Raw genomic sequence first — 23,685 nt, forward strand, 5'->3', positions numbered from 1 at the left:
AGAATGCTGAAAATGTAGTTAAAATAAATGTGTTGATATTTGGGATAAATGAGGGAAAGCGATGCTGAAGAATAAGCCAGGAAGTTTGGAATCGCAGGACAAAACGAGTTTTGTTTTCACTTTCTATTTCTAGGATGGAATCCACTTCAGCATTATCCACTCTGACCTAACACCAGAGCTGCCATTCAGGAATTTGGTTAGCTTTGAAACTGAAATTCCAATATTCCGGTCCTCCTGCTCCTGTGTTTCCACTATACTATTTTAGAGCTCTTTGTGACCTCTGGTCTCTATAGTCTTTTGCTTTTTCCTACCTTCCATTTCCTTCTTCACTGAGCCTGAACTCCAAGTTTACTTGCTTCAACCTCTCTCGTTAGGACTCTGCTCCTTCTTCAGCGCTGATCCTGAAAACTCCCAATCTTGGATCAATCTAACACTCCGTCTTCCCTGTGCCCATGCCTGAGCTGCTGAAACAGCTAGAATGCATTGGGATAATGGTGCCATTACAGGTTTATGGTCTCTAGTCTTAACAGAGCTTATGGCACTACTGAGAAATCCTTTTCTTGCCCTTGGTCAGCCATCTCTTCCCACTCCCCTTAGCAGATATATCTTAAAAAAAAAAATTATTATAAAAATTATTTTAGGGGCACCTGCATCAGTTAAGCATCTGCCTATGGTTCAGGTTGTGATCTTGGGGTCCTGGATCCAGCCCCATGTTGGGTTCCCTACTCAGTGGGGAGTCTGCTTCTCCTTCCCTCTTTGCTCTTCCTCCCCCACCCCTCACCCCTGCTTCTGCTCCATCTCTCTCAAATAAATTAATTAAATCTTTAAAATTTTTTTTATTTTAGAGAGAGAGCATGAGCATAGGGTGGGGACGGGCGGTGGGAGAGGGAGAGACAGAACCTCGAGCATACTCCCTGCTGAGTGTGGAGCCTGACATGGGATTTGATTTCACAACCCTGAGATCATGACCTGAGCCAAAATCAAGAGTTGGACACTTATCTGACTGAGCTACCAGGTGCCACACCACCCCCACCCAGCAGAAAATCTTTAATTCATTTTCCCAATCCTTGCTCTCCTTAGCTAATGCCCTTATTACAGAAGTTATTAGACATATACTCCTTTCACTCTGCTATATCCACATCTGCAATCATCCTCCCAACTTGTCCCCCTGGAACAAGAAAGTGTCCAAAGATAAGGCTTCTCTACTGGTGCTTTGATCTTACTTCCTTTCTACTTCCTCCAGAATCTTGTCCCATCACCTGTCCTGTCTCTTGTCTTCAATCTTTCTTCCTTTGCTGGTTCTTTTCCTTCAGTTTCAAGTCTCCTTCCTAAGCAAGTCTGTCCTTAGCCTTGAGTTTACCTCTAGTTGCCAATCCTCTATTTCCCCCTTAATACCCAAACTTTTCGAAAGGAACTTACACTTACTATGCCCTCTTCTTCACCTCCATTTACTCTTCAACTGGCTGCAATTCAGCTTTCTTTTTTTTTTTTTTTTTAAAGATTTTTTTTTTATTTATTTATTCGACAGAGAGACAGCCAGCGAGAGAGGGAACACAGCAGGGGGAGTGGGAGAGGAAGAAGCAGGCTCATAGCGGAGGAGCCTGATGTGGGGCTCGATCCCGGAACGCCGGGATCACGCCCTGAGCCGAAGGCAGACGCTTTAACGACTGCGCTACCCAGGCGCCCCTGCAATTCAGCTTTCATTCCATGCTCCGACCTGAAGAAAACTGCTTTCACTAATAATTGTAATGGCAATAGTACAGCAAAACTCATCAAGCGCCTGCTACATAGCAGGCACTGTCTGAAGCAGTATGAGCTCATCTACTCCTCATGACGGCCCTGTGAGACAGGTATCAGCGAAAGCCTCATCTTACAGATGAGGAAACAGAAGCACTGAGAGGGTAAGTAACTTAATCAAGGCCACACAGCTGGTAAGTGGCACAGTTAGGATTCAAACACAAGCAGTGTACTTCTACCACTTATGCTCTTAACCATTACCATAATATGGTCACGCATTTTCTTCTGATGGAAAATTCAATGACATTTTCCAATCCATGCTTTATTTGATCTTTGATGACACTGAATCATTGCTATTTAGGAGTCTCATGCTCTACCGACTAAGCTAGCCAGGCGCCTGAATCATTGCTATTTGAAATCATTTTCCTTTCTTGGCTTTTATACTGTTTACCTCAATTATCCCTTTTACTTCTCTAGTTGTTATTTTCTTGGTCTTTCTCTGCTCAGAATGAGCCAGAATCCTCTTTCACTTCACTCTGTACATTTTCCATGTGTGATCTTGCCAGTTTCCCCAGGTTCATCTAATAACGTTTATCTGATGGTGCCTAATTTTTTAGATTCCTGGAGTTACTTCCATAGGATTAATAAATCCATACCTTTCTCCTAAGTTGCCAACTTGTGTCCCCAGCTCCCTGCTGAACACCACTTGGATGTGCACAGGCAACTCAAATTCAACGTATCCCGAGTTTGAATTATCTACCTTCTCCTGCATTGCCCATCCTAGAAAATGGCATCATCAACTATCTAGTCACCAAAATAGAAAAATCTATACCTCTAGTCTCCATTCTGTCTTTCGCTCCCCCTTGAATATAGCAGTCTTTTATACCTCAGGGCTTTACATAATGTCTCTTGTGCCTTTGGTCTTGTCCTTTAAATCTCAGTATTTAAACCTCCTCATAAAAGCTGACTCTAACCATTCGCATCGAATTTGGCATCCTTATCTGCACTGTTGTCTATCACAGTAACCTGTTTGCTCCTTGATAATGATCACAACTGGCAATTATTTGTTTATATATTTACTGTTCAGTCCTTCCTGGTGGAGGGTAAGTTTCAGGAGGGCAGAAACCAAGTTTGTTTCGTTCATGGTTGGATCTCCAGCATGCAAAATAAAACTAGGTGTTCAAAAAGTATTTGTGGAATGTTATGTGAATGACTAAATCGTCATCCAAATTCTGCTCATTCTACTTCCCACAAACCTCTTTACATCCTCTTTCTAGAAAAGAATCATATCTTATTGATCTGCCTGGCACATGGAAGGTGTTCAGCAAGTGTTTATTGACTGTAGATATATAATTATCCAGTAACAACAACAACAAAATCCAAGAGATTAATACAGGTTATTAAATATAAAAAACCAGAAAAATGTCCCCTCTACTTTTATTCCCTTTAAGGTGGTGTCCCTTTATTAAATATCTTTCCCCGGTCTAAAGTACTTTGAAGATATTATCTACGTTATCCTAGCATTTCAATGAAGTTAATGACCTTTACTTGTTTTCTGGCTAGTAAGTGGAAAGTCAGATGGATGAAGTGGCAGGCAGAAGACCATCTCACTGTTGCCATTTGCTACACAGATTCCTTCTAGCTTCATACACTTTAAGTTTTATTATTTTTTGGTCACACTTCATATACTTTCTTAGCCTCCCTTACTCTTTCCCACTATGGAATGCCTTCTAACCTTCCTCGGTTCAGGCACTGCACAAGGAGTACTTTCACAGACATTTTTTTATTATAGATAAAGATTGGGTCTTACAGTCTTTTTGTGGTCTCCACAGTAATAAATCATACTGGTTATTGAGACAGTCCTAGAAAAGCTCTAAGATGGCAGGGTAAGCCTGGCTGCTTCTTGTCCATTGCCTAAACTTTTCTTCCTACTTACTTCTCTTAGTCACATGAATTAGGCATCAAACATAAAACCAAAATGCTTATTTTCTGGAGCACAAAGGAAGACTAAAACTGAAACTATTTCCCTAGCTCTTCCCTCCAGTGTCTTCTTTAGGATATCTCCACAGAATTTTGAAAAAAGGACGAAGATACAAAAGATTTGATGGTCTTCATCTTCCCCCAGGCACGGTCTGGCTACACTGGTCATGTGAACTGACTGCTTACAAGGAGAAAGCTGGAGACAGACATCAGAGTCTTGTCTTTGGGGTGCATGTCAGCTTGTGCTATCATTGTAAGCAGCCTTGGGGTCTTTTTATAATTCTTGTTCCCTCATTTCTGATATCACGAATTTGTCTCTCTTGGGCTTATCTGAAAGTTTACATGAGAGCTATATTGTCAGGGCCTCTATACTCCAAATCTTTCCCCCTACGGACATGTGCATGCTACTCACATAAGCAAATCTTAAATTCCTATCCAGACTGTTACATTCTTAAACTCATCTACTACCTTGGAGAGACCAAAATTGTTTTTTTTAATTCACTGATTCAATAAACATGCATTAAACATTTATGTGCTAGGTTCCAGGCTAGACACTGGGAATAGAAAGACAAGTAAGATATAGTTTTTGACCCCAGGGTCCTCAGGGAGCTTGTGAGTTCATGAAGTCAGAAAAGGTAACAAGTCATTATAATAGTTATAGGTGATATAAGTACACTGAGGTGAGAGCAATTAATATCTTCTAATGATGGCCAGAAAAATCTGGAATTGATAAGAGTTGAATATTGCAAGAATTGGCATTTTCTAAATAAACAAGAGGTGAAGGAATGTCCTGACTGACAGAACAGCTCTAGAAACTTTAAGTAATTCAGTAGGACTGAAGGACGGACACAGAGAAAGAGAGTAGTCAGGCCACGGAAGGTCTTGTACGTCATGTTAAGAGTTTGAATGTTTTTGGTAGCCTAGTGTTTAACTTTTTTGACCTTCTTAAATGTTATCTGAAATTTCCAAGTAGCTATTTCTAATTTAAAAATAGTTAGGATATTGCATATGTTATTTATTTTTTTTAAAGATTTTATTTATTTATATGAGAGAGAGTGACCATGTGAACAAGCAGGGGAGGGAGTGGGGGGCAGTGGGAGAGCCCGATCCCAGGGCTCGATGCCAGGACCCTGATCTGAGCTGAAGGCAGACACTTAACCGACTGAGCCACCCAGATGCCCCTGCATATGCTTTTTAAAACCATGCAATTTCTCTGATCCTCCTGCAGCATAATCTCATAACTTCTTTCTTCCAGATCCCTGCTACAGGCAAGGAGTAGACACAGATGGATTCATGGTAGATTCTAGACACTGATCTACTCAACATTCATTCTAATACCTTTCTAGCATGTCTTCTTGTATTACAGAATCTGGAAAGCCAAATATTCTTTCCCAGATTTCCTTGAAACTAAGGTTCTGAATGTACCTAGGTTGTACAGATTCACATGCCCATGTGATACCTCAAATACAGAAGTGAATAACATGGGAGTGTGGACAGCACTTGGGACTGCGGTCACTGAAGTAGTCCTACTATCTGATCCCTGATGTCATAGGTCCCCAGTGGCAGTGACAACTTCAGTGGGGTTTTCTCCAGTTGACTACTGTGGCATGACTGAATGTTACTCTTCACTCTGCAGCATTTAAGTTTGACATCTTGCTACCCCAAAGATACAGACGTAGTGAAGAGAAGGGCCATATGCACCCCAATGTTCATAGCAGCAATGTCCACAATAGCTAAATCGTGGAAGGAGCCGAGATGCCTTTCAACAGATGACTGGATTAAGAAGTTGTGGTCCATATATACAATGGAATATTACTCAGCTATCAGAAAGAACGAGTTCTCAACATTTGCTGCAACATGGACGGCACTGGAGGAGATAATGCTAAGTGAAATAAGTCAAGCAGAGAAAGACAACTATCATATGATTTCTCTCATCTATGGAATATAAGAACTAGGAAGATCGGTAGGGGAAGAAAGGGATAAAGAAAGGGGGGGTAATCAGAAGGGGGAATGAAACATGAGAGACTATGGACTATGAGAAACAAACTGAGGGTCTCAGAGGGGAGGGGGGTGGGGGAATGGGATAGACCGGTGATGGGTAGTAAGGAGGGCACGTATTGCATGGTGCACTGGGTGTTATATGCAACTAATGAATCATCGAGCTTTACATCAGAAACCGGGGATGTACTGTATGGTGACTAACATAATATAATAAAAAATCATTAATTAAAAAAAAAAAAAGTTTGACATCTTGCTTCCCTAAAAATTCTATAAACTCCCTAATACCCTAAAATAAATCACTTTCTGCTTTAAATTAGAGTAGATTCTGTTTTCTGCTATAAGAATTCTGATACAGCAGGACAGTGAAATGAATAGATGTGTATTTTTTTTAAACCTCCAGTATCAAAGTGCCAATATATTCATTACAGGTGGCATATATATATATATTCACATATATATTTCTGAAGTAGTTCTGGAAGGACTTTTAGCTGACAGATCATTGTTCATGGTTTTTAGCACAGAAATTAAGGCTTTATGATCTGCTCTTGTATTAAAAGATTTTGTTAAGTTTTTATTTATTTATGTAATCTCTATACCCAACGTGGGGCTCGAACTCATTACCCCAAGATCAAGAGTTGCATGCTCTACAAAAACAGACACATAGACCAATGGAACAGAATAGAGAGCCCAGAAATGGACCCTCGGCTCTTTGGGCAACTAATATTTGATAAAGCAGGAAAAAACATCCGGTGGGAAAAAGACAGTCTCTTCAATAAATGGTGCTGGGAAAATTGGACAGCTACATGCAAGAGAATGAAACTTGACCACTATCTCACACCATACACAAAAATAAACTCCAAATGGATGAAAGACCTCGATGTGAGACAGGAATCCATCAAAATTCTAGAGGAGAACATAGGCAACAACCTCTACGACATCGGCCAAAGCAACCTTTTTCATGACACATCCCCAAAGGCAAGAGAAACAAAAGATAAAATGAATTTATGGGACTTCATCAAGATTAAAAGTTTCTGCACAGCCAAGGAAACAGTCAGAAAAACTAAGAGGCAGCCCACGGAATGGGAGAATATATTTGCAAATGACACTACAGATAAAGGACTGGTATCCAAGATCTACAAAGAACTTCTCAAACTCAATACACGAGAAACAAATAAACAAATCAAAAAATGGGCAGAAGATATGAACAGACACTTTTCCAATGAAGACATACAAATGGCTAACAGACACATGAAAAAATGTTCAAAATCATTAGCCATCAAGGAAATTCAAATCAAAACCACACTGAGATACCACCTTACGCCAGTTAGAATGGCAAAAATAGACAAGGCAAGAAACAACAATTGTTGGAGAGGATGTGGAGAAAGGGGATCCCTCCTACATTGTTGGTGGGAATGCAAGTTGGTACAGCCACTCTGGAAAACAGTGTGGAGGTCCCTTAAAAAGTTAAAAATTGAGCTACCCTATGATCCAGCCATTGCACTACTGGGTATTTACCCCAAAGATACAGACGTAGTGAAGAGAAGGGCCATATGCACCCCAATGTTCATAGCAGCAATGTCCACAATAGCTAAATCGTGGAAGGAGCCGAGATGCCCTTCAACAGATGACTGGATTAAGAAGTTGTGGTCCATATATACAATGGAATATTACTCAGCTATCAGAAAGAACGAGTTCTCAACATTTGCTACAACATGGACAGCACTGGAGGAGATAATGCTAAGTGAAATAAGTCAAGCAGAGAAAGACAACTATCATATGATTTCTCTCATCTATGGAACATAAGAACTAGGTTGATCGGTAGGGGAAGAAAGGGATAAAGAAAGGGGGGGTAATCAGAAGGGGTAATGAAACATGAGAGACTATGGACTATGAGAAACAAACTGAGGACTTCAGAGGGGAGGGGGGTGGGGGAATGGGATAGACCGGTGATGGGTAGTAAGGAGGGCACGTATTGCATGGTGCACTGGGTGTTATACACAACTAATGAATCATCAAGCCTTACATCGGAAACCGGGGATGTACTGTATGGTGACTAACACAATATAATAAAAAATCATTAAAAAAAAAAAAAAAAAAGAGTTGCATGCTCTACCAACTGAGCCGGCCAGGCGCCTCTGCTCTTGTATTTAAAATGAATTTTTTTCTAGGGATGTACTGTATGGTGACTAACATAATATAATAAAAAAATATTATTATAAAAAAATAAAATAAAATGAACTTTTTTGTGTAAGGAGAGACACTGATTCCTAGAAAGCTTTTCTTTAACTATTAATTTTGGCTGTTTTATGTCACTGCTCTTTCCTAAAATACATACACTCCCTAAAGACAATATTTATCATTACTTGAGCAGTGGTCATTTATCTTTTGGGTCATTGACCCCTTTGGGAATCTAATAAAAGCCTGTGGATACTTTAGCTCCAAATACACATACAAATATTGCCCCATAATTCTGCATACAATATCAGGAATTTTAAATTTAAAGACAATGTTCCCCACCCCTTACTCTCTTGAAGTTCATTCACTAACCTAAGGTCAAAAACTCTTGCTCTAACAGCATAGAAGTAGTTTCCAAAGCCAGTATTTGGTATTTCCTAGGATGAAAGGAAATTCAGTTTAAAACCAGACTGTTTTTACAGAAATAACTTGCTATATTTCCCACAATCAGAAGTTTTAAAATAGTTGTTTTTCAAAATTAGAAAATGATAAACAATTATTTCCCCCTCGCCACCACATACACACTTACCATGTTTTGGGCTGAGAATGGGGAACGGATCTCCTAGTTTCCAGAAGAAGTACATGAAGGTCAACCACAGGAGACAGGAGAAGAGCAGACGCTGTTTATGCACTAGGAAGGAAGAGAAAGACTGTAAGGTTAAACAGAGCTATATTAAAGAGCTTGCTCTACTTACAGATAGGGAATCATACCAGTATTGGGCTGGGTTGTTCACCAGGCAAATGAGTGATGGAATGATACAGTTTTTAGAGAAAGCATCCTAATCACCGTAAGAGGAATTTGGCTGAATTTAAGATGTGGGTTGAGTTAAGGGAGATATTACAGTACAAAAAGAAATACAGCTGTAGCAGCACAAATTACCTAATCATTCAACATTGATTTTGTGCCACACGTTTTAAGATGCTGTGTGTGACGCATCCCCAAACAACAGTTGCTACTGAATGTCACATAGAAATGAAGCTCTCCAGCCTCAAGCCTCACAAATCCTCATCTCAATCTATGTGCTGACATGAGAGGGTAAAATACTCACGTTTACAAATACTCACATAGTCGGATGTTGCTCACAATAAAATAGCCAATGTAAAAAGGCACCATGAAAACCAGGATTAGAAGGATTACACACAGGTTCATTTTCCAGTGAAAATAACGGGAACTGAAATAAATATCAAAGAACATCACTAGGAGGGGAAGAAGGCAGCAACTTTCATTCTCTTTAGTCTTCTAAATTTTACTCTTTGAACTCAATACCAAATATATCCCATCCAATTAGTCAACTAGGCTGTTACTGCCTGCTTCTTTACAGAGGTTAAACAATACATTATAGAGTTCGGAAAAGTACATATGAACATCCTAACTTCCTAAGAATTTTACTTATTCAAATGAGAATGTTCATGCTCTAGTTATATTCATAGGCAGTGTATAATAACATATCAACATATACTATTACTGGTAGAAAATGACAATTGTTTCATTTACCACTGCGAGTCTCATCATTAAAAGAAAATAAATGTTAATAGTAATTGCTATAAATAGTAAATGTGCTACAAGGACTTAAATATTTCTTTTGCATCTTCAATATAAACATTTGATTTGCATGACTACTTTTATTACTGCTTATAAACTGTATTTTATGAATTGATTAAAATATTTTTAGGACTTTTTTTTGATGCTATGCCTTTTATTCCCATGACTTAGGCATTCCATAACTAGAAGCCTGTATCTCCCACTCCCTTTCACCCATTTTGCCCAACCCCTGACCGTGGACTTTTTTTTTTTAATTACAATTTTACTGAGGTATAATTCACCCATTTAAGGTGTACAGTTCAATGGTTTTAGTATATTCAAAAAGTTGTGCAACCATCTGCACAATACATTTTAGAACACTTCATCACTCCATAGTGGAACTGTTCCCATTAGCTCTTCTTCTCTCCTAATTGCCCCAAGCCCTGGGAAACAATCTACTTCCTGTCTCTACGGATTTGCCTATTCTGGACATTACATGTTACCTTATGTCTGGTTTCTTTCACTTAGCATGTTTTCAAGGCACTTCATTCCTATTTATGGCTAAATAATATTCATTCAATTGTATGGATATGGATATAGATTTTGTTTATCCATTCATTAGTTGCTGGATATTTGGATTGTTTCACTTTTAAGCTATTATAAACAGTGATGCTATGAACATTTGGGTACAAACTTTTGTGTGGACATATTTCATTTCTCTTTAGGTATGTACCCAGGAGTGGAACTGCTGGGTCACATGATAACTATTCAATTTTTTGAGGACTGCCACTATTTCCAGAGTGGCTGCATCGTTTTACATTCTCCCCAGTAGTACAGGGGGGTTCCAAATTCTCCACGGCCTTGCCCACACTTGTTACTGTCTTTTTGATTACAACCTTCCTGAGGGATATCAAGTGGTCTCTCATCATGGTTTTGACTGCTATTTCCCTGCAAATGGCTGATGATGCTAAGCATCTTTTCATGTGCTTACTGGCCATCCGTAGCTTATTTGGAGGAATGCCTAGTCAGATCCTTTACTCATTTTTCAATGTGTTGGCTTTTTATTATTGAACTATTAAGAGTTCTTTATATATACTAGATAGATGTCTCTTATCAGGTAAGTAATTTACAAAATTTTTTTCCCATTCTTGGGGAATCTGTTCACTTTCTTGATAGTGTCTTTTGTTTAAACTTATACTTGGGCCTTGTTTCAAAAAGTTAAATGGTTAAGTGGCTTATGAGGATATATGAAATAAAGGATGATGAAATAAACTGTAAGAAAGTAGGAAAAGAAAGGAAAAACATGGGAAAGATAGGTATAAAAGTAGGCCAGGTCTGATGACTTATGAAAATACCCACCACAGAGTTCTAGAAACTTGATTATCAGTGAATCATAAATTTAGCTTGAAGTTTCTAATGGTCGATGTGAAATAGAAAATTTGATCAGTTCAATAAGTGATAGTGTTATAGGAAAACCCATTGCTTCAAGGAAGTATAATTATTACTGATTTATTATTACTGAATTATTACCAAGAATGAAATTTCTCCAAAGATTTCTTAAAGAAGAAAATGTGAAGGCAATTAAAGTATTCAACAACATCCTTTCAAGAGAAACATCAGGATGAGTTTCAGAGGGTGGTCCGTTTCCCCCCCAATACAGGCAGCAGGCATCATAAAACAAAGAGCTATTCATTAAAAGCTATGCTACCAAAAGCCAATACCATTCAGTCTAGATCTATTGACAGCTTTTTACTCTTCTGGATTAATCCACTTTAGAGCACCTAAAGAAACAAATAAGCTGCACATTCTCTGGGCAACTGTACTTAGTATTTCAGCTAAATTTCTAAAAGATATTGGGAGGCAGTGGGTTTGAAATGACAAGTGTGACCCATATTGCCAATTAAAAGTGAACATGTATTTTAACTTTTTTTCTGAGCTGAGAGTAAATGACATTCTCTTGAGAAAATTAAGGATCCTAACAAGATTATATATTTGAATAGGAGGCCACACCACTTCTGCTCAGAGGTGTCAAAAGAATACTCTTTGTTAGGGCCAAGATTCTTCTTTGAAAACTATTCTGAATGAAGTCAATGCACCAAAATAATGCATGATCAAGGCTCATATTTCTGTTACATCGTAGGGCCAAATGTTAGTATGAAAGGAATAGGTGTAACTGAACATGTCTCAGTCTATACAAACCCAACCCCCCAAAAAGCACCCAAAGAACAACCAGATTTTAGCAATGCAACTTCCTATATTCTTTAAGATAAACTATTTAAGAAATACATATCACAGTAACTGGGTGATGTGTCTTATTCTATGGATTAATTATAAATGAGTTAAAAGGTGGGGACACCATCTATCAAAAATAATTTTGGTTATAGAATATTTGAGCCATAGTCTTTTCTTTTGATACTTAGATTAGAGGACGGCAAACTATGGCCTGCCAGACACCTGCTTGTATTGTTTTTTTTTAATTATTTTTTGACACCTGCTTTTATAAGTGACATTTTATTGGAACACAGCCACACCCATTTGTTTATACATTGCCTATGGCTGCTTTCACTCTATAACAGCACAGCTGAGTAGTTGTGATGGAAACCTTTTACCTACAAAGCCTAAAATGTTTATTATCTGGCCCTTCACAGAATGACTTGCTGACCTCTGGTTAGAGAGCAGTGAAAGTTCCTGGTTGTGATTTATTATTTGTAATTAGCAAGTAAAAGAACACTTGTCTCTTCTTGATAGTCATAGGATCTGTATCCTGCTCATCCAAAAAAGGTTTGGATTATTAAAGAACTAGTTAAAATAAGAGTCAGGACATACTCTTGTTTTATCATACTACAAATTCTTAATTTATCAAGAGACTAATTATCAACTCTGATTCTCAAGGGAATCTTAGAATACTGTCTCTCTGTAAGTCTCAAGTATCAGGAGTCTGAAACAAATTATATAGCTTAGCTCAGCACTGATTCCTGATTACAGAGTCAAATGCCACTTTATTAAAAGATTTTTCCACGCAGTGATAAAAACTACAAAAGTAGTTTTCAACATGGAAGAGCTGATGTACTCTACATACAAACAATGGTCTAAAACAACTCAAGCTTGCAGGTTAACAAGCTAGAAATATTTTGGACAGGCTGTCTAATAAACAGGTCTGTTATTTGGAGGGGAATAGGAGTTGCTTTTAAAAAATGCTTTAAAAGAATACTAAGTTCAATCAGACTTCACCGTACCTGTGAAATCAACAAAGGTAACCTAAGTTAGTAAAAGCTGGAGCTGAGACTTCAGAGAAGCCCATACATAACTAACTAACTCTGAGGAATTCCGATCTTTTCAGGTAGAGATTTTTTTCATTAGCACAACAATATGAAGGGTCATTAGCAGGATTCAAAGAGTAGCCTGAGAAAAATAAAACTTCTAGGAGTGAAGCCTGGGGCCTAGGCTCTCACAGCCTCATTCTCAATTAGCTCTTCAGAGCTAATGGTCAGACTTTTTTTTTTTTTTCCTCCTTATTTCACAATCTGTGTCAAACCAGTTACTAGGTGATTGGGACCCCTATTTGCTGCGATTTTTACAGTTACTGAAACTAAACTAACCACATGGTGGGTTTTTTCAGCTACGGAATTCAGGTAAGTCTTCCACCTGACCCCACAGTTCTCTTCATGAGAAGAGCTAATTAGTATCACTCACCTGCTGTTCAATACTTTTAAGATTTCAAAGATGATGAGCTCAAACATGGTGCAAGAGAATGCGAAAGTCACAGAGAAGATCACCTGTACCACATACTGACGTACCTATTAAAAGTCAAATAGAGAATACAAGTCATTTCCTTGCGTGAAATACTGAATTAATAATCTGGTCACAAGTCAGAAAACTCAATGAAAAAATTCTCAAGTCATTGGAAACAGGGCCATAATAGCATACTGCCAGGAACTAAAGAAATAGATGTAAGTAGGTAGTATTTCTAAATCATGGGGCACTATTACCATCACCCTCTTGTGGATGGACAATTAAAGCACAAGAAGAAGTGCCAGGGTGAGAAGTAGCACTTAGAATTCCTGATGCACTGACATAAAAAGGATAGATTTACACATGTATATAGGTTAGTGCTAAAAGGGTTTCTTCAACACTCTGCGGACCTTGGACCAATTCTGGAACCTCCCCTGGGAGGGCTTAAAGTATCGAGCAGAGCAGAATCTCTAGAATCCTGGGCTCTTTCAGACAACAAACCAAACTCCTTGGCGAGGTTTAATGGTGAACATCTTAGAAATGATCTAAAAGTAGCCCACAATCATTGAGCTTATCACTAAATGAGGATTAATAAGGAAATGTCCAGTCTAGGCTGGTGTTTCTACAAACTCACGGCTTAGGAACCAGATCAGCCTTAAGATTTTGATATTAACTTAGGATGACTTAGGTCATTAACACTGATGGTCTGATACCCGAACGAATGGGAACATTTATGACACACTGTATATTAAATTCTCTTCCAAAAAATAACTGTCTGCTGTTGTTCTATATACTGATATTACTAAGGCTTGCCGGTTTTGCTCCTGGGCTATAGGATTGCTTTTTTTTTTTTTTTAAACAATGAAGCCTAATCGTATTCTCCAATTTAAGAATTATATAGTACTCATTTGGCTAAAACTTCCTATCTTGGAAGTAAACATGACCTTTCTTGAACAGAGGCATTTTTCTTATCCATTTTATTTATTTATTTACTTTATTTATTTATTTATTTTAAAGATTTTATTTATTTATGTGACAGAGAGACAGCCAGCGAGAGAAGGAACACAGCAGGGGAGTGGGAGAGGAAGAAGCTGGTGAAGGAACACAGCAGGGGAGTGGGAGAGGAAGAAGCAGGCTCCCAGCGGAGGAGCCCGATGTGGGACTCCATCCCGGAACACTGGGATCACGCCCTGAGCCGAAGGCAGACGCTTAACGACTGCGCTACCCAGGCGCCCCTATTTTTATTTTTAAAGATCTACTTATTTTAGAGAGAGAGAGAACACGCTTGCACAAGAGAGGAGAGGGGCAGAGGGAGAGGGAGAATCTCAAGCAGACTCCATGCATAGTGTGGAGCCCAACAGGGGGCTTGATTTCCTGACCCTGAGATCATGACCTGAGCTGAAACCAAGAGTGGGATGCTCAGTGGAATGAGCCACCCCATTCTTGCCCATTTTAAAACAATCTAGATTCATACAGTAGCAGTATAACCAAAATGATCTCTTCTTACCTCATAGTCCTTAAACAGTTGGCGCATGAAGAAAAGCCAGCCAAATCCAAAGAAAAGTATCTGGAGGAGAAAGAAGATCAAATGTCAATATATATAATCTTCTGAGAAATGCCCAATACAGACTATTTTAAGATAAAAGGTCTTCTAACCAGACAATTAACTTATTTCAGAGATTAAAGACAAGATCCACTTATATAAGATCTACTTATTAAAGTCCATAACACTGGGAGAAGATGACAAAATGCTCTTCAATTTTTGAAATTATCCATGTCTTAGAACATTGTTTATGTTAGGCAAAAATGAAAGTATATATTTTTTCCTGCAATCTTATGATTATCATTTTAGCCAGAGAAGCTAGCAAACAGAAAAGGAGCCAGTGAAACTTGCTTATGTTAGATCCCTGTTTGCAAGTATTTAAAAAAACAAAACGTTATGGGAGAGGAGTTAAAACTTAAAAAAAAAAAAAAAAAGAAAAAGGAAAGTGGTAGAAAAACTGATTTTTAAACGTATTTCCTTTCATGGAGCTTTCTTAGCTTCTCCATAATCCTGCCTCATCTATATAAAGTGGTTTCCATCTCAGTGTAGAGCCAAGAGATTGCAGGATCCCACTTTGTCAGTTTTGGTTCAAGTTGGCATCAGATAGCAGCCACATGACACACTGTTCAGTGTTCTAAAAGCTGGTTGTTTTTTACTGGTGAGCAGAACCTTCTCTATATACACATATGCACACATTCTGACACACTCCTCTTTTCTTCTTTTTTGTTTTAAACAGTTTCGTTTTATTTTTAAAGTAACCTCTACACCCTTCGTGGGGCTCAAACTCACCACCTGGAGATGCTCTGCCAACTTAGCAACCAGGTGACCCATAACTCCTCTTTTCTTCTATTAGTTAGGAACTTTAAGAATCAAATTCTTTTATGCCTTCCCACGAACTTTAGAAGGAAGCGTAAACTCTTGAGCATGGTTTAGAAGACTCCTCCAGGCTCTTGTTGCATCCCTCCTGCCCACCAAACTCATATTTTCAGCCACACGGAACTGCCTATGGTTCTTTAGGTACAATATTCTTTCTTTCATATCAAGACCTCTACGGACATTGTCCTCTGACAGGAACTTCTCTGCAGTGCCTACAGGTCTTAACTTGATTATTACTACCTCGGGAAGGCCTTCTCTGACCGAGTCTCAAAGATATGTTGATCTTTTTATAGAATCCTATTCTATCCTGTATTTCCAAAGCACTTGCCACACAGTTTTGTAATGTCTAATTTAAACACACTTTCTTAGACATAAGATTGTAAGCTCTGTGAGGACAAGGATATTTTAATGTTAATCTGTATTCCCAGCACCCTGCACAATGCCTGGCACATGGCAGGCTTTCCATTAATGTTTGCTGAATACGTAAACGGTCCACAGTGAAAGATGGTTTGTTCTTACGAACACTCAACCTCAATTTTTTGGTGATAACTGATATATGCTATGCTAAGCGCTGGGGATACAAAGATGAGTAAGATAGTCACCACCCTCAAGGAATTTGAAGTATAGTAATGAAGACACTAAATAATTATAATGTCACATGGGACATGCAATGATAAAAATATATACATCATATAAAAGAATATGGGAAAAGGGAGAGCAAAAAGATATATAGAGAGTTAGGATGGATTTTCTGGAAAATATAATACCTTAGCTGAAGGAGTTTTTAATTTCGGGTTACAATCTTATATCATGTGCAAATTTGGAGAATATTTGTATTTTTCTAGAGAGAGGCTCTAAGGTATTTATTACACACTCAGAGGTTTCTACCACTGCTAAACTATTAAAGAACTACCCTCTTCAAGGATGAAAAAGCAGTAGGTAGGTAAAAGACAGCTGATGGGGTAGGAAGACCTGGCTTTCTTTCCAGGTAGCAAAGAACATAAGTATAGGCACAGAACTAAGAAACTGCATGGCATCTACGTGGGAGTATGCTGGGAATATACATGGGTATACACGACACATGGTTTGGTACTGCTGGAAGCTAAAATTTCGAGAAGGAAGTGGTTAAAAATGAGGCTTAGAGAGGAGGAGCAGGAAACCAACAACTCAGAGGCCTGAAGGCCACCCTAAGGAGCTTGCAGTCTGTAGGTGATGAGTCATATTTTAGTAGGGAGAAGACACGGCCAAGTTTGCTCTATATGGAGCGCTATGGTGGCCATGTAGAAGATGCATTTGAAGGAAACAACACTGCAGAAAGAGAAACCGTACAGGAGGTTGCTGCAGCAGTCCAGATGATAGATGATAAAGGCCTGAATTAAGACACCGGTGGCTGGAGGGGAGGCAACAGATTTGAGTACTTAGAAGGTTAAGTAGCAGGGAGGAACCAAGCTTGACTAGTCTGGAATATACAACGAAGAACGAGGCCACCCAATTTATATAAAGAATATTGGATAAAGAAAAGGTCTGGGGACTAGGCTGTGAGATTAGGAGAGGAGTTCACTTTTAGATGTGCTAAGTGCCTGAGGGCCATCAGGTCAACATAAAAGAGATGATGAAGGCAGAGCTCAGATACACCCAAGAGTTGAAACCGCCAAAGTACATGAGATCACCCAGGAATAGTATGTACAGCGAGAAGAGCAATATGGCAAGAAAACAGCGGAGGGTAGGAATGGGAAGAACAGAGCAGGAAGGAGACAGAGGAGTGGACAGAGAATAGACCCAGGAGAGGGTGGTATCCTGAAATCAAGGGACTAGTTTGAAGGAATGTTAACTGAAGCACAGGGGCAATAAAACCAGGACTGAAAATTGTTCAAAGGATTTGGTAACTTGAAGGTCACTGCTAACCTTAAGGAAAACAGTGAATACTGAAATGGAGGCAGGAACCAGACCGCAGGTGGGCTGAGGTTGAAGAGGGTAAGTCAATAGAGACAATGAACAAATTAACCTAGGGACAGCCAAGAATGAGAAATACCAACAGCATTTTTCACAAAACTAGAATAATACTAAAATTTGTATGGAATTACACAAGTTCTGAATAGTCAAAGCAATCTTAAGAAAGAAGAATAAAGCTAGAGGTATCACATGCTTAGATTTCAAGATATACTACAGAGCTGTAGTAATGTAAACAGTATGGTACTGGTACAAAACAGACATATAGATCAATGGAACAGAACAGAGAGCCCTGAAATAAACCCTAGTTTACATGGTCAATTAATCCATGACACAGGAGGCAAGAATATACAGTGGGGAAAAGCCAATCTCTTCAATAAACAGTGCTAGGAAAACAGGACAGCAACATGCAAAAGAATGAAACTGGACCACTTTCTTACACTCTACACAAAAATAAACTCAAAATGGATTAAAGACCTAAATTGGAGACCTGAGACTATAAAACTCCTAGAAGAAAACACAAGGAGTGATCTCTTTGACACTGGCCTTAGCAACATTTATCTAGATAGGTCTCTTCAGGCAAGGGAAACAAAAGCAAAAATAAACTATTGGGGGGGGGTGCCTGGGTGGCTCAGTCAGTTGAGCATCTGAATCTTGGTTTCCGCTTAGGTCATGATCTCAGGGTCATGGAATCGAGCCCTGTGTTGGGCTCTGTGCTCAGCATGGAGTCGGCGTGAGATTCTTTCTCTCTCCCTCTGCCCCTCCCCTCACTCTCGCTTGTGCTCTTTCTCTAAAAATTAATAAATAAAATCTTAAAACAAAGAACAAAAAACCAAAAACTATTCGGACCATACCAAAAAAACCTTTTGCACAGCTAAGGAAACCCTCAACAAAACAAAAAGACAGCCTACTGAATGGGAGCAGGTATTTGCAAATGATATATCTAATAAGGGGCTAATACCCAAAATATATAAGGAATTTATACAACTCAACAACCAAAAGACAAATATTCCAATTGAAAATGGGCAGAAGAACTGAATGAACAATTTTCCAAAGAAGACATACAGATGGCCAACAGACACATGAAAAGATGCTCAACATCACTAATCACCAGGGAAATGCAAATTAAAATCACAACGAGATTATCACCTTATACCTGGAAGAATGGCTACTATTAAAAATACAAGAAATAACAAGTGATGGCAAAGATGTGGAGGAAAAGAACCCGTGGGCACTGTTGGTGGGAATATAAAATGGTGTAGCCACTGCAGAAAACAGTATGGAGGTTTCTCACAAAATTAAAAACAAAAACACTAATTCGCAAAGATATGTGCACCCTTATGTTTATTGCAGCGTATCTGCAAAAGCCAAGATACAGAAGCAACACAAGGATCCATAGATAGAAGAATGGATGAGGAAGATATGGTGTGTATGTACACACACACAAACACACACAGACACACACATGTGCAAATGCACTACGGAATATTATACAGCCATAAAAAAGGATAAGATCTTGACATCTGAGACCACATGGATGGACCTGGGGGTATTATGCTAAGTGAAATTAAGTCAGACGAGAAAGACATAAATAACATGATTTCACTTATATGCGGGATCTAAAAAACAAAACAAATAAACAAAAAGTAGAAACAGACACATACATGCAGAGAACTGACGGTTGCCAGAGAGGAGGGAGTGGGGGGATGGGCAGAATGGGTGAAGGCGAATGGGAGATACAGGCTTCCAGTTATGGAATGAACGTCATGGGGATAAAGATACAACCTAGGGAACACAGCCAATGTTGCTGTAATAGCATTATATGGTGACAGAGGGTAGCTACAGTAGTGGTGAGCACAGGGTAACTCATAAGACTTGTGGATGACCATGTACTATTTTGTACACCTCAAACTAATGTAACTTTGTGAGTTAACTATACTTCAATTAAAAAACAAGACAAAAATTGTTTTAAAAAGAATGAAACAGAGAAAATATTAGATAGTAGCCTAGGGAAGGATGTGGGGAAAAGGGAAAGTTTATAGGCCAAGGGAAGAACGTAGTATACTTGAGTAAGAGGGGGTGAACACATGTGAGAAGGGACCGATGGGACACTAGAGGAGGAGCTATCACGTCTGGTATTTTTGCTGTATAACTAATTTGCCATAATGCAATTTTGCTGTAAAAGAAAAAATAGCTGGTTGACAGTTTGATTTCATTTCTTCATTGATACTGTACCTCCATTTTTATATTATATAAATCTTAGCCCTCATAATGGTCTATACAGTGGCACAGTTTTGTACCCCCATTGACCATAGAAGTTTGATCCATCTATCAATGGGCATGTGACAATGTACCAAGAACAAACAACATTGTAGAAGGCTTTCACAGTACAATGCAAAGATCAGTTACAAATATATATCCCAGTATTTGGAAAATGATACTTCTCTTAATGAAGGGAGAAATTTTAGGGAAAAAAGAAAAAAAATGTGATACCAAATGAGGAGACAACTCAACGAGCAAACAAACAAAATGTATAATGCTATGAATGAAAGACTGAAGACAAGTGCTTAGGTACAATCCACAAAATGAAATCATTTTATTTGCATAGTATTGCCATGAATTTATACTACATATTTTGGATGTATTCAAATGTTTTGTATTTCACAATGAAGTCTTTTTAATTTTGTTATTCATTTTTCACATTTCATTATGTCCTTTTAAATGAATGTCCCATTTTATGGGGCGCCTGGGTGGCGCAGTCGTTAAGCGTCTGCCTTCGGCTCAGGGCGTGATCCCGGCGTTCTGGGATCAAGCCCCACATCAGGCTCCTTCCTAGGAGCCTGCTTCTTCCTCTCCCACTCCCCCTGCTTGTGTTCCCTCTCTCGCTGGCTGTCTCTGTCAAATAAATAAATAAAATCTTAAAAAAAAATGAATGTCCCATTTTATTTTTGATGAGTTTATCTTTTACATAAAATTGCCTTATGGCCAATTAGTTATGTGGCAAAAATACTTGTGACAAAGATGCTTACAGGGAAACTGAATTGACAATGTTAATAATTTACTACGATTAGCAGCAACTAACCTTTATTGACCATTTACTATATCCTAGGAACTCTAAGTACTTAGCACTGTAATCTCAATAAATCATAAAACCCTAAAGTATGTGTGACTATCCTCACTTCAGAGAAAGCTGCGGTTTATAGAAGTTAATTAATTTATAGTAATTGTCAAAATCAGGATCCAATCTGCGGTCTGTATGGCTGATTCCAAAGCTTGTGCTTTTAAGCACTTTACAATAAGCTGCACTAAGATCAAAGGCACAGGTAGAGAGGATGACCTTAGGAAGGGGTAAGGGGCACTTTATTTTCTGACATGGGAGGAAGGCAGCTGGGAATGGTTGTAGACATACACAAATGCTTAGATGAAGACCTAGGATGTAGAAGGAGATTGTTATCTTTTGTCCTCACTTTTACTGATACAGTAGGGTCATCTGCTAAGGTCATATAGCAAGGTCATCTGCTAGAGTTTAAGAGATGAGCATGGAAAAGGGGGCTTTGAGGACAGTGATAAAGATTCAGAGAAATTATGAGGGGAATGGAACAAACAGCTGATTATTTCAAGAAAAATAAATAAAATGAAGTCTGAAATATTTATTTAATTAATTTTATTTAAGTAGGCTCCATGCCTAGCACGGGGCTCAGACTCATGACCCCGAGATCAAGAGATGCATGCTCTACTGACTGAGCCAGCCAGGTGCCCCCAGACTTCATTTTATTTATTTATTTGTTTGTTTGTTTGTTTATTTATTTGTTTGATTTTTAAAGTTTTATTTAAGTAATCTCTATACCACATGTGGGGCTCAAACTCACAAGAAATCAAGAGTCACATGCTTTATGACAGCCAGCCAGGCACCCCACAGACTTCATTTAAAATAAACCTTTCAGTTCACATAAAACAGGAAAAATGAGGAAGAGGGATTTCTAACGTAACTACATCTCTATTTACTTAATATATACTAGGCTTCTGTTTAACAGCCACTGATTTAGATGCTGCGGGATACAGCAGAGAATAAGAAAGAATAACCTGGACCTCCTGGAGTTTACATCTAACAGACATAAATAATAGTGATGGAGGCTAAGAAGAAAATAAAACAGGAAAATGGGATTGAAGGTGGCTGGAATGGGTGCTACTGTGATGGGGGTAGGGAGTCAGGACAAACCTCTCTAAAGTGATATTTTTACTGATATCAAAATAATGATGAAGTAGCCACATAAATATATGGTCAGAGAACAGTCCACACAAATGAATTTTTGGGTCTTAGTTCCTCATTTGTAAAGAGCATTAAATATTTAATAATGCATGTGAATGCATGTGTGAAAATTAAAGTTTTATATAATGTAAAAAAATCAGAAAGCCACTTTCTTGCTTCAACTTATTATATCTGTGTTAAAAATCTTAGAGACTACAATGCAATGCCAATTTCCTCATCCACATTCTTTTTTAAGAACTGAGTAAAAAAAATGCAACCGAAATAGTGTCATTTTTTTCTGAGTTGGTAGTAGGGCTAAAAACAAACCTGAATTGTCACAAAGGGCAATCAGCCTTAGAAAAATTAGAAAAGCTTAAGAAAATTAGAAAAACAAGAGAATTATGCGTCCAGATTTTTGTGTGTTAATACATTTGAATATTATTCAGCCAATAAAAACAATTATGAAAACTATATAAAGGATGGTAAATTTTATTTATTTACTTTTATTTATTTATTTTTTAAAAGATTTTATTTATTTATTTGACAGAGAGAGAGAGACACAGCCAGGGAGAGAGGGAACACACGCAGGGGGAGTGGGAGAGGAAGAAGCAGGCTCTCAGCGGAGAAGCCTGACGCGGGCCTCGATCCCAGAGCGCTGGGATCACGCCCTGAGCCAAAGGCAGACGCTTAACAACTGCGGCACCCAGGTGCCCCAAGGATGGTGAATTTTAAAAGTTATCTTATTAGAGTGTTTCTTGTTTCATATTTTCTAAAATGTTGTAATTAAAGTTTTTCAAGAGACATGAACAGTGCTCTGTTCCAAAGATAGAAGCATTAGGATGAAGGAATATGAAAGCTGGATCAAAGATTTAGTTTCGTTAAAACCTTCAAAAGGAACTGTTTCTGTCATTTGCCACTTGAAATATACTCTAAACTACTGGGGAAATGAGGGGGAAATCAATAATTAGATATTCTGAGCTTCTACAAATATTAACAGTTGGCCAGCAAGTAACTGTGTTTAGTACTTGTACTTAAAGGGGGGGGGGAAGATAAGTCTTGGACAAAACAGGACCTCAAAGAAAATAAATTCATAAATATCAGTGCTACGATAAATGCTATGAAGAAAACAGAGTAGCTGAACAAATGAAAGCTGGTAAAAGCAAGAGGCTTCCACCCTACCACCCAGCAATGGCACTACTAGGTATTTACCCAAAAGATACAAACAAAGTGATCCGAAGTGGCACATGCACCCAATGTTTATAGCAGCAAAGTCCGCAATAGCCAAACTATGGAAAGAACCCAGATGTCCATCGACAGACCAATAGATAAAGAAGATGTGGTACACACACACACACACACACACACACACACACACACACGGAATATTACTCAGCCATAAAAAATGAAATCTTACCATTTGCAATGACCTGGATGGAACTAGAGGGTATTATGCTAAGCAAAATAAGTCAGAGAAAGACAATTATCATATGATTTTATTCATATGTGGAATTTTAAGAAACAAAACAGGATCATAGGGGAAGGGTAGGAAAAATAAAGACTAAATCAGAGAGAGAAACAAACCATAAGAGACTTTTAACTATAGGAAACAAACTGAGGGTTGCGGGAGGGGAGGTAACTAGGTGATGGGCATTAAGAAGGACACTTGTGATAAACACCGGGTGTTACATGCAAGGATGAATCATTAAACTCTACCTCTGAAACTAATAATACACTATATGTTAATTAATTTAATTTAAATTAAAAAGCAAGAGGCTTCCTAGACATAGCTGTACAGAACAAGGAATTAGTGTTTATTTAGGTTTGTACCCTGGGAATTTTTATACAATGGTCCATTAAAGT

At 38.4% G+C, this 23,685-nt stretch overlaps 1 protein-coding gene across 5 annotated transcripts in view; it reads right to left on the reverse strand.

Moving 5' to 3' along the window:
* The window catches only part of GPR89A (G protein-coupled receptor 89A), a 58,559-nt gene that overhangs the window by 33,999 nt on the left and 875 nt on the right, over positions 1-23,685 (reverse strand). For all 5 annotated transcript variants that reach the window (XM_026489069.4, XM_057310326.1, XM_057310325.1 and 2 more), the window contains exons 2-5: positions 14,715-14,774; positions 13,169-13,272; positions 9,019-9,125; positions 8,483-8,584 (exon numbers count right to left, since the gene is read on the reverse strand). In XM_026489069.4, the coding sequence (XP_026344854.1) occupies positions 8,483-8,584; positions 9,019-9,125; positions 13,169-13,272; positions 14,715-14,774 (373 nt within the window). The remainder of the gene's footprint in view (positions 1-8,482; positions 8,585-9,018; positions 9,126-13,168; positions 13,273-14,714; positions 14,775-23,685) is intronic.

The sequence above is a fragment of the Ursus arctos genome, unplaced genomic scaffold (genome assembly GCF_023065955.2).
Source record: "Ursus arctos isolate Adak ecotype North America unplaced genomic scaffold, UrsArc2.0 scaffold_12, whole genome shotgun sequence".
NCBI lineage: Eukaryota > Metazoa > Chordata > Mammalia > Carnivora > Ursidae > Ursus > Ursus arctos.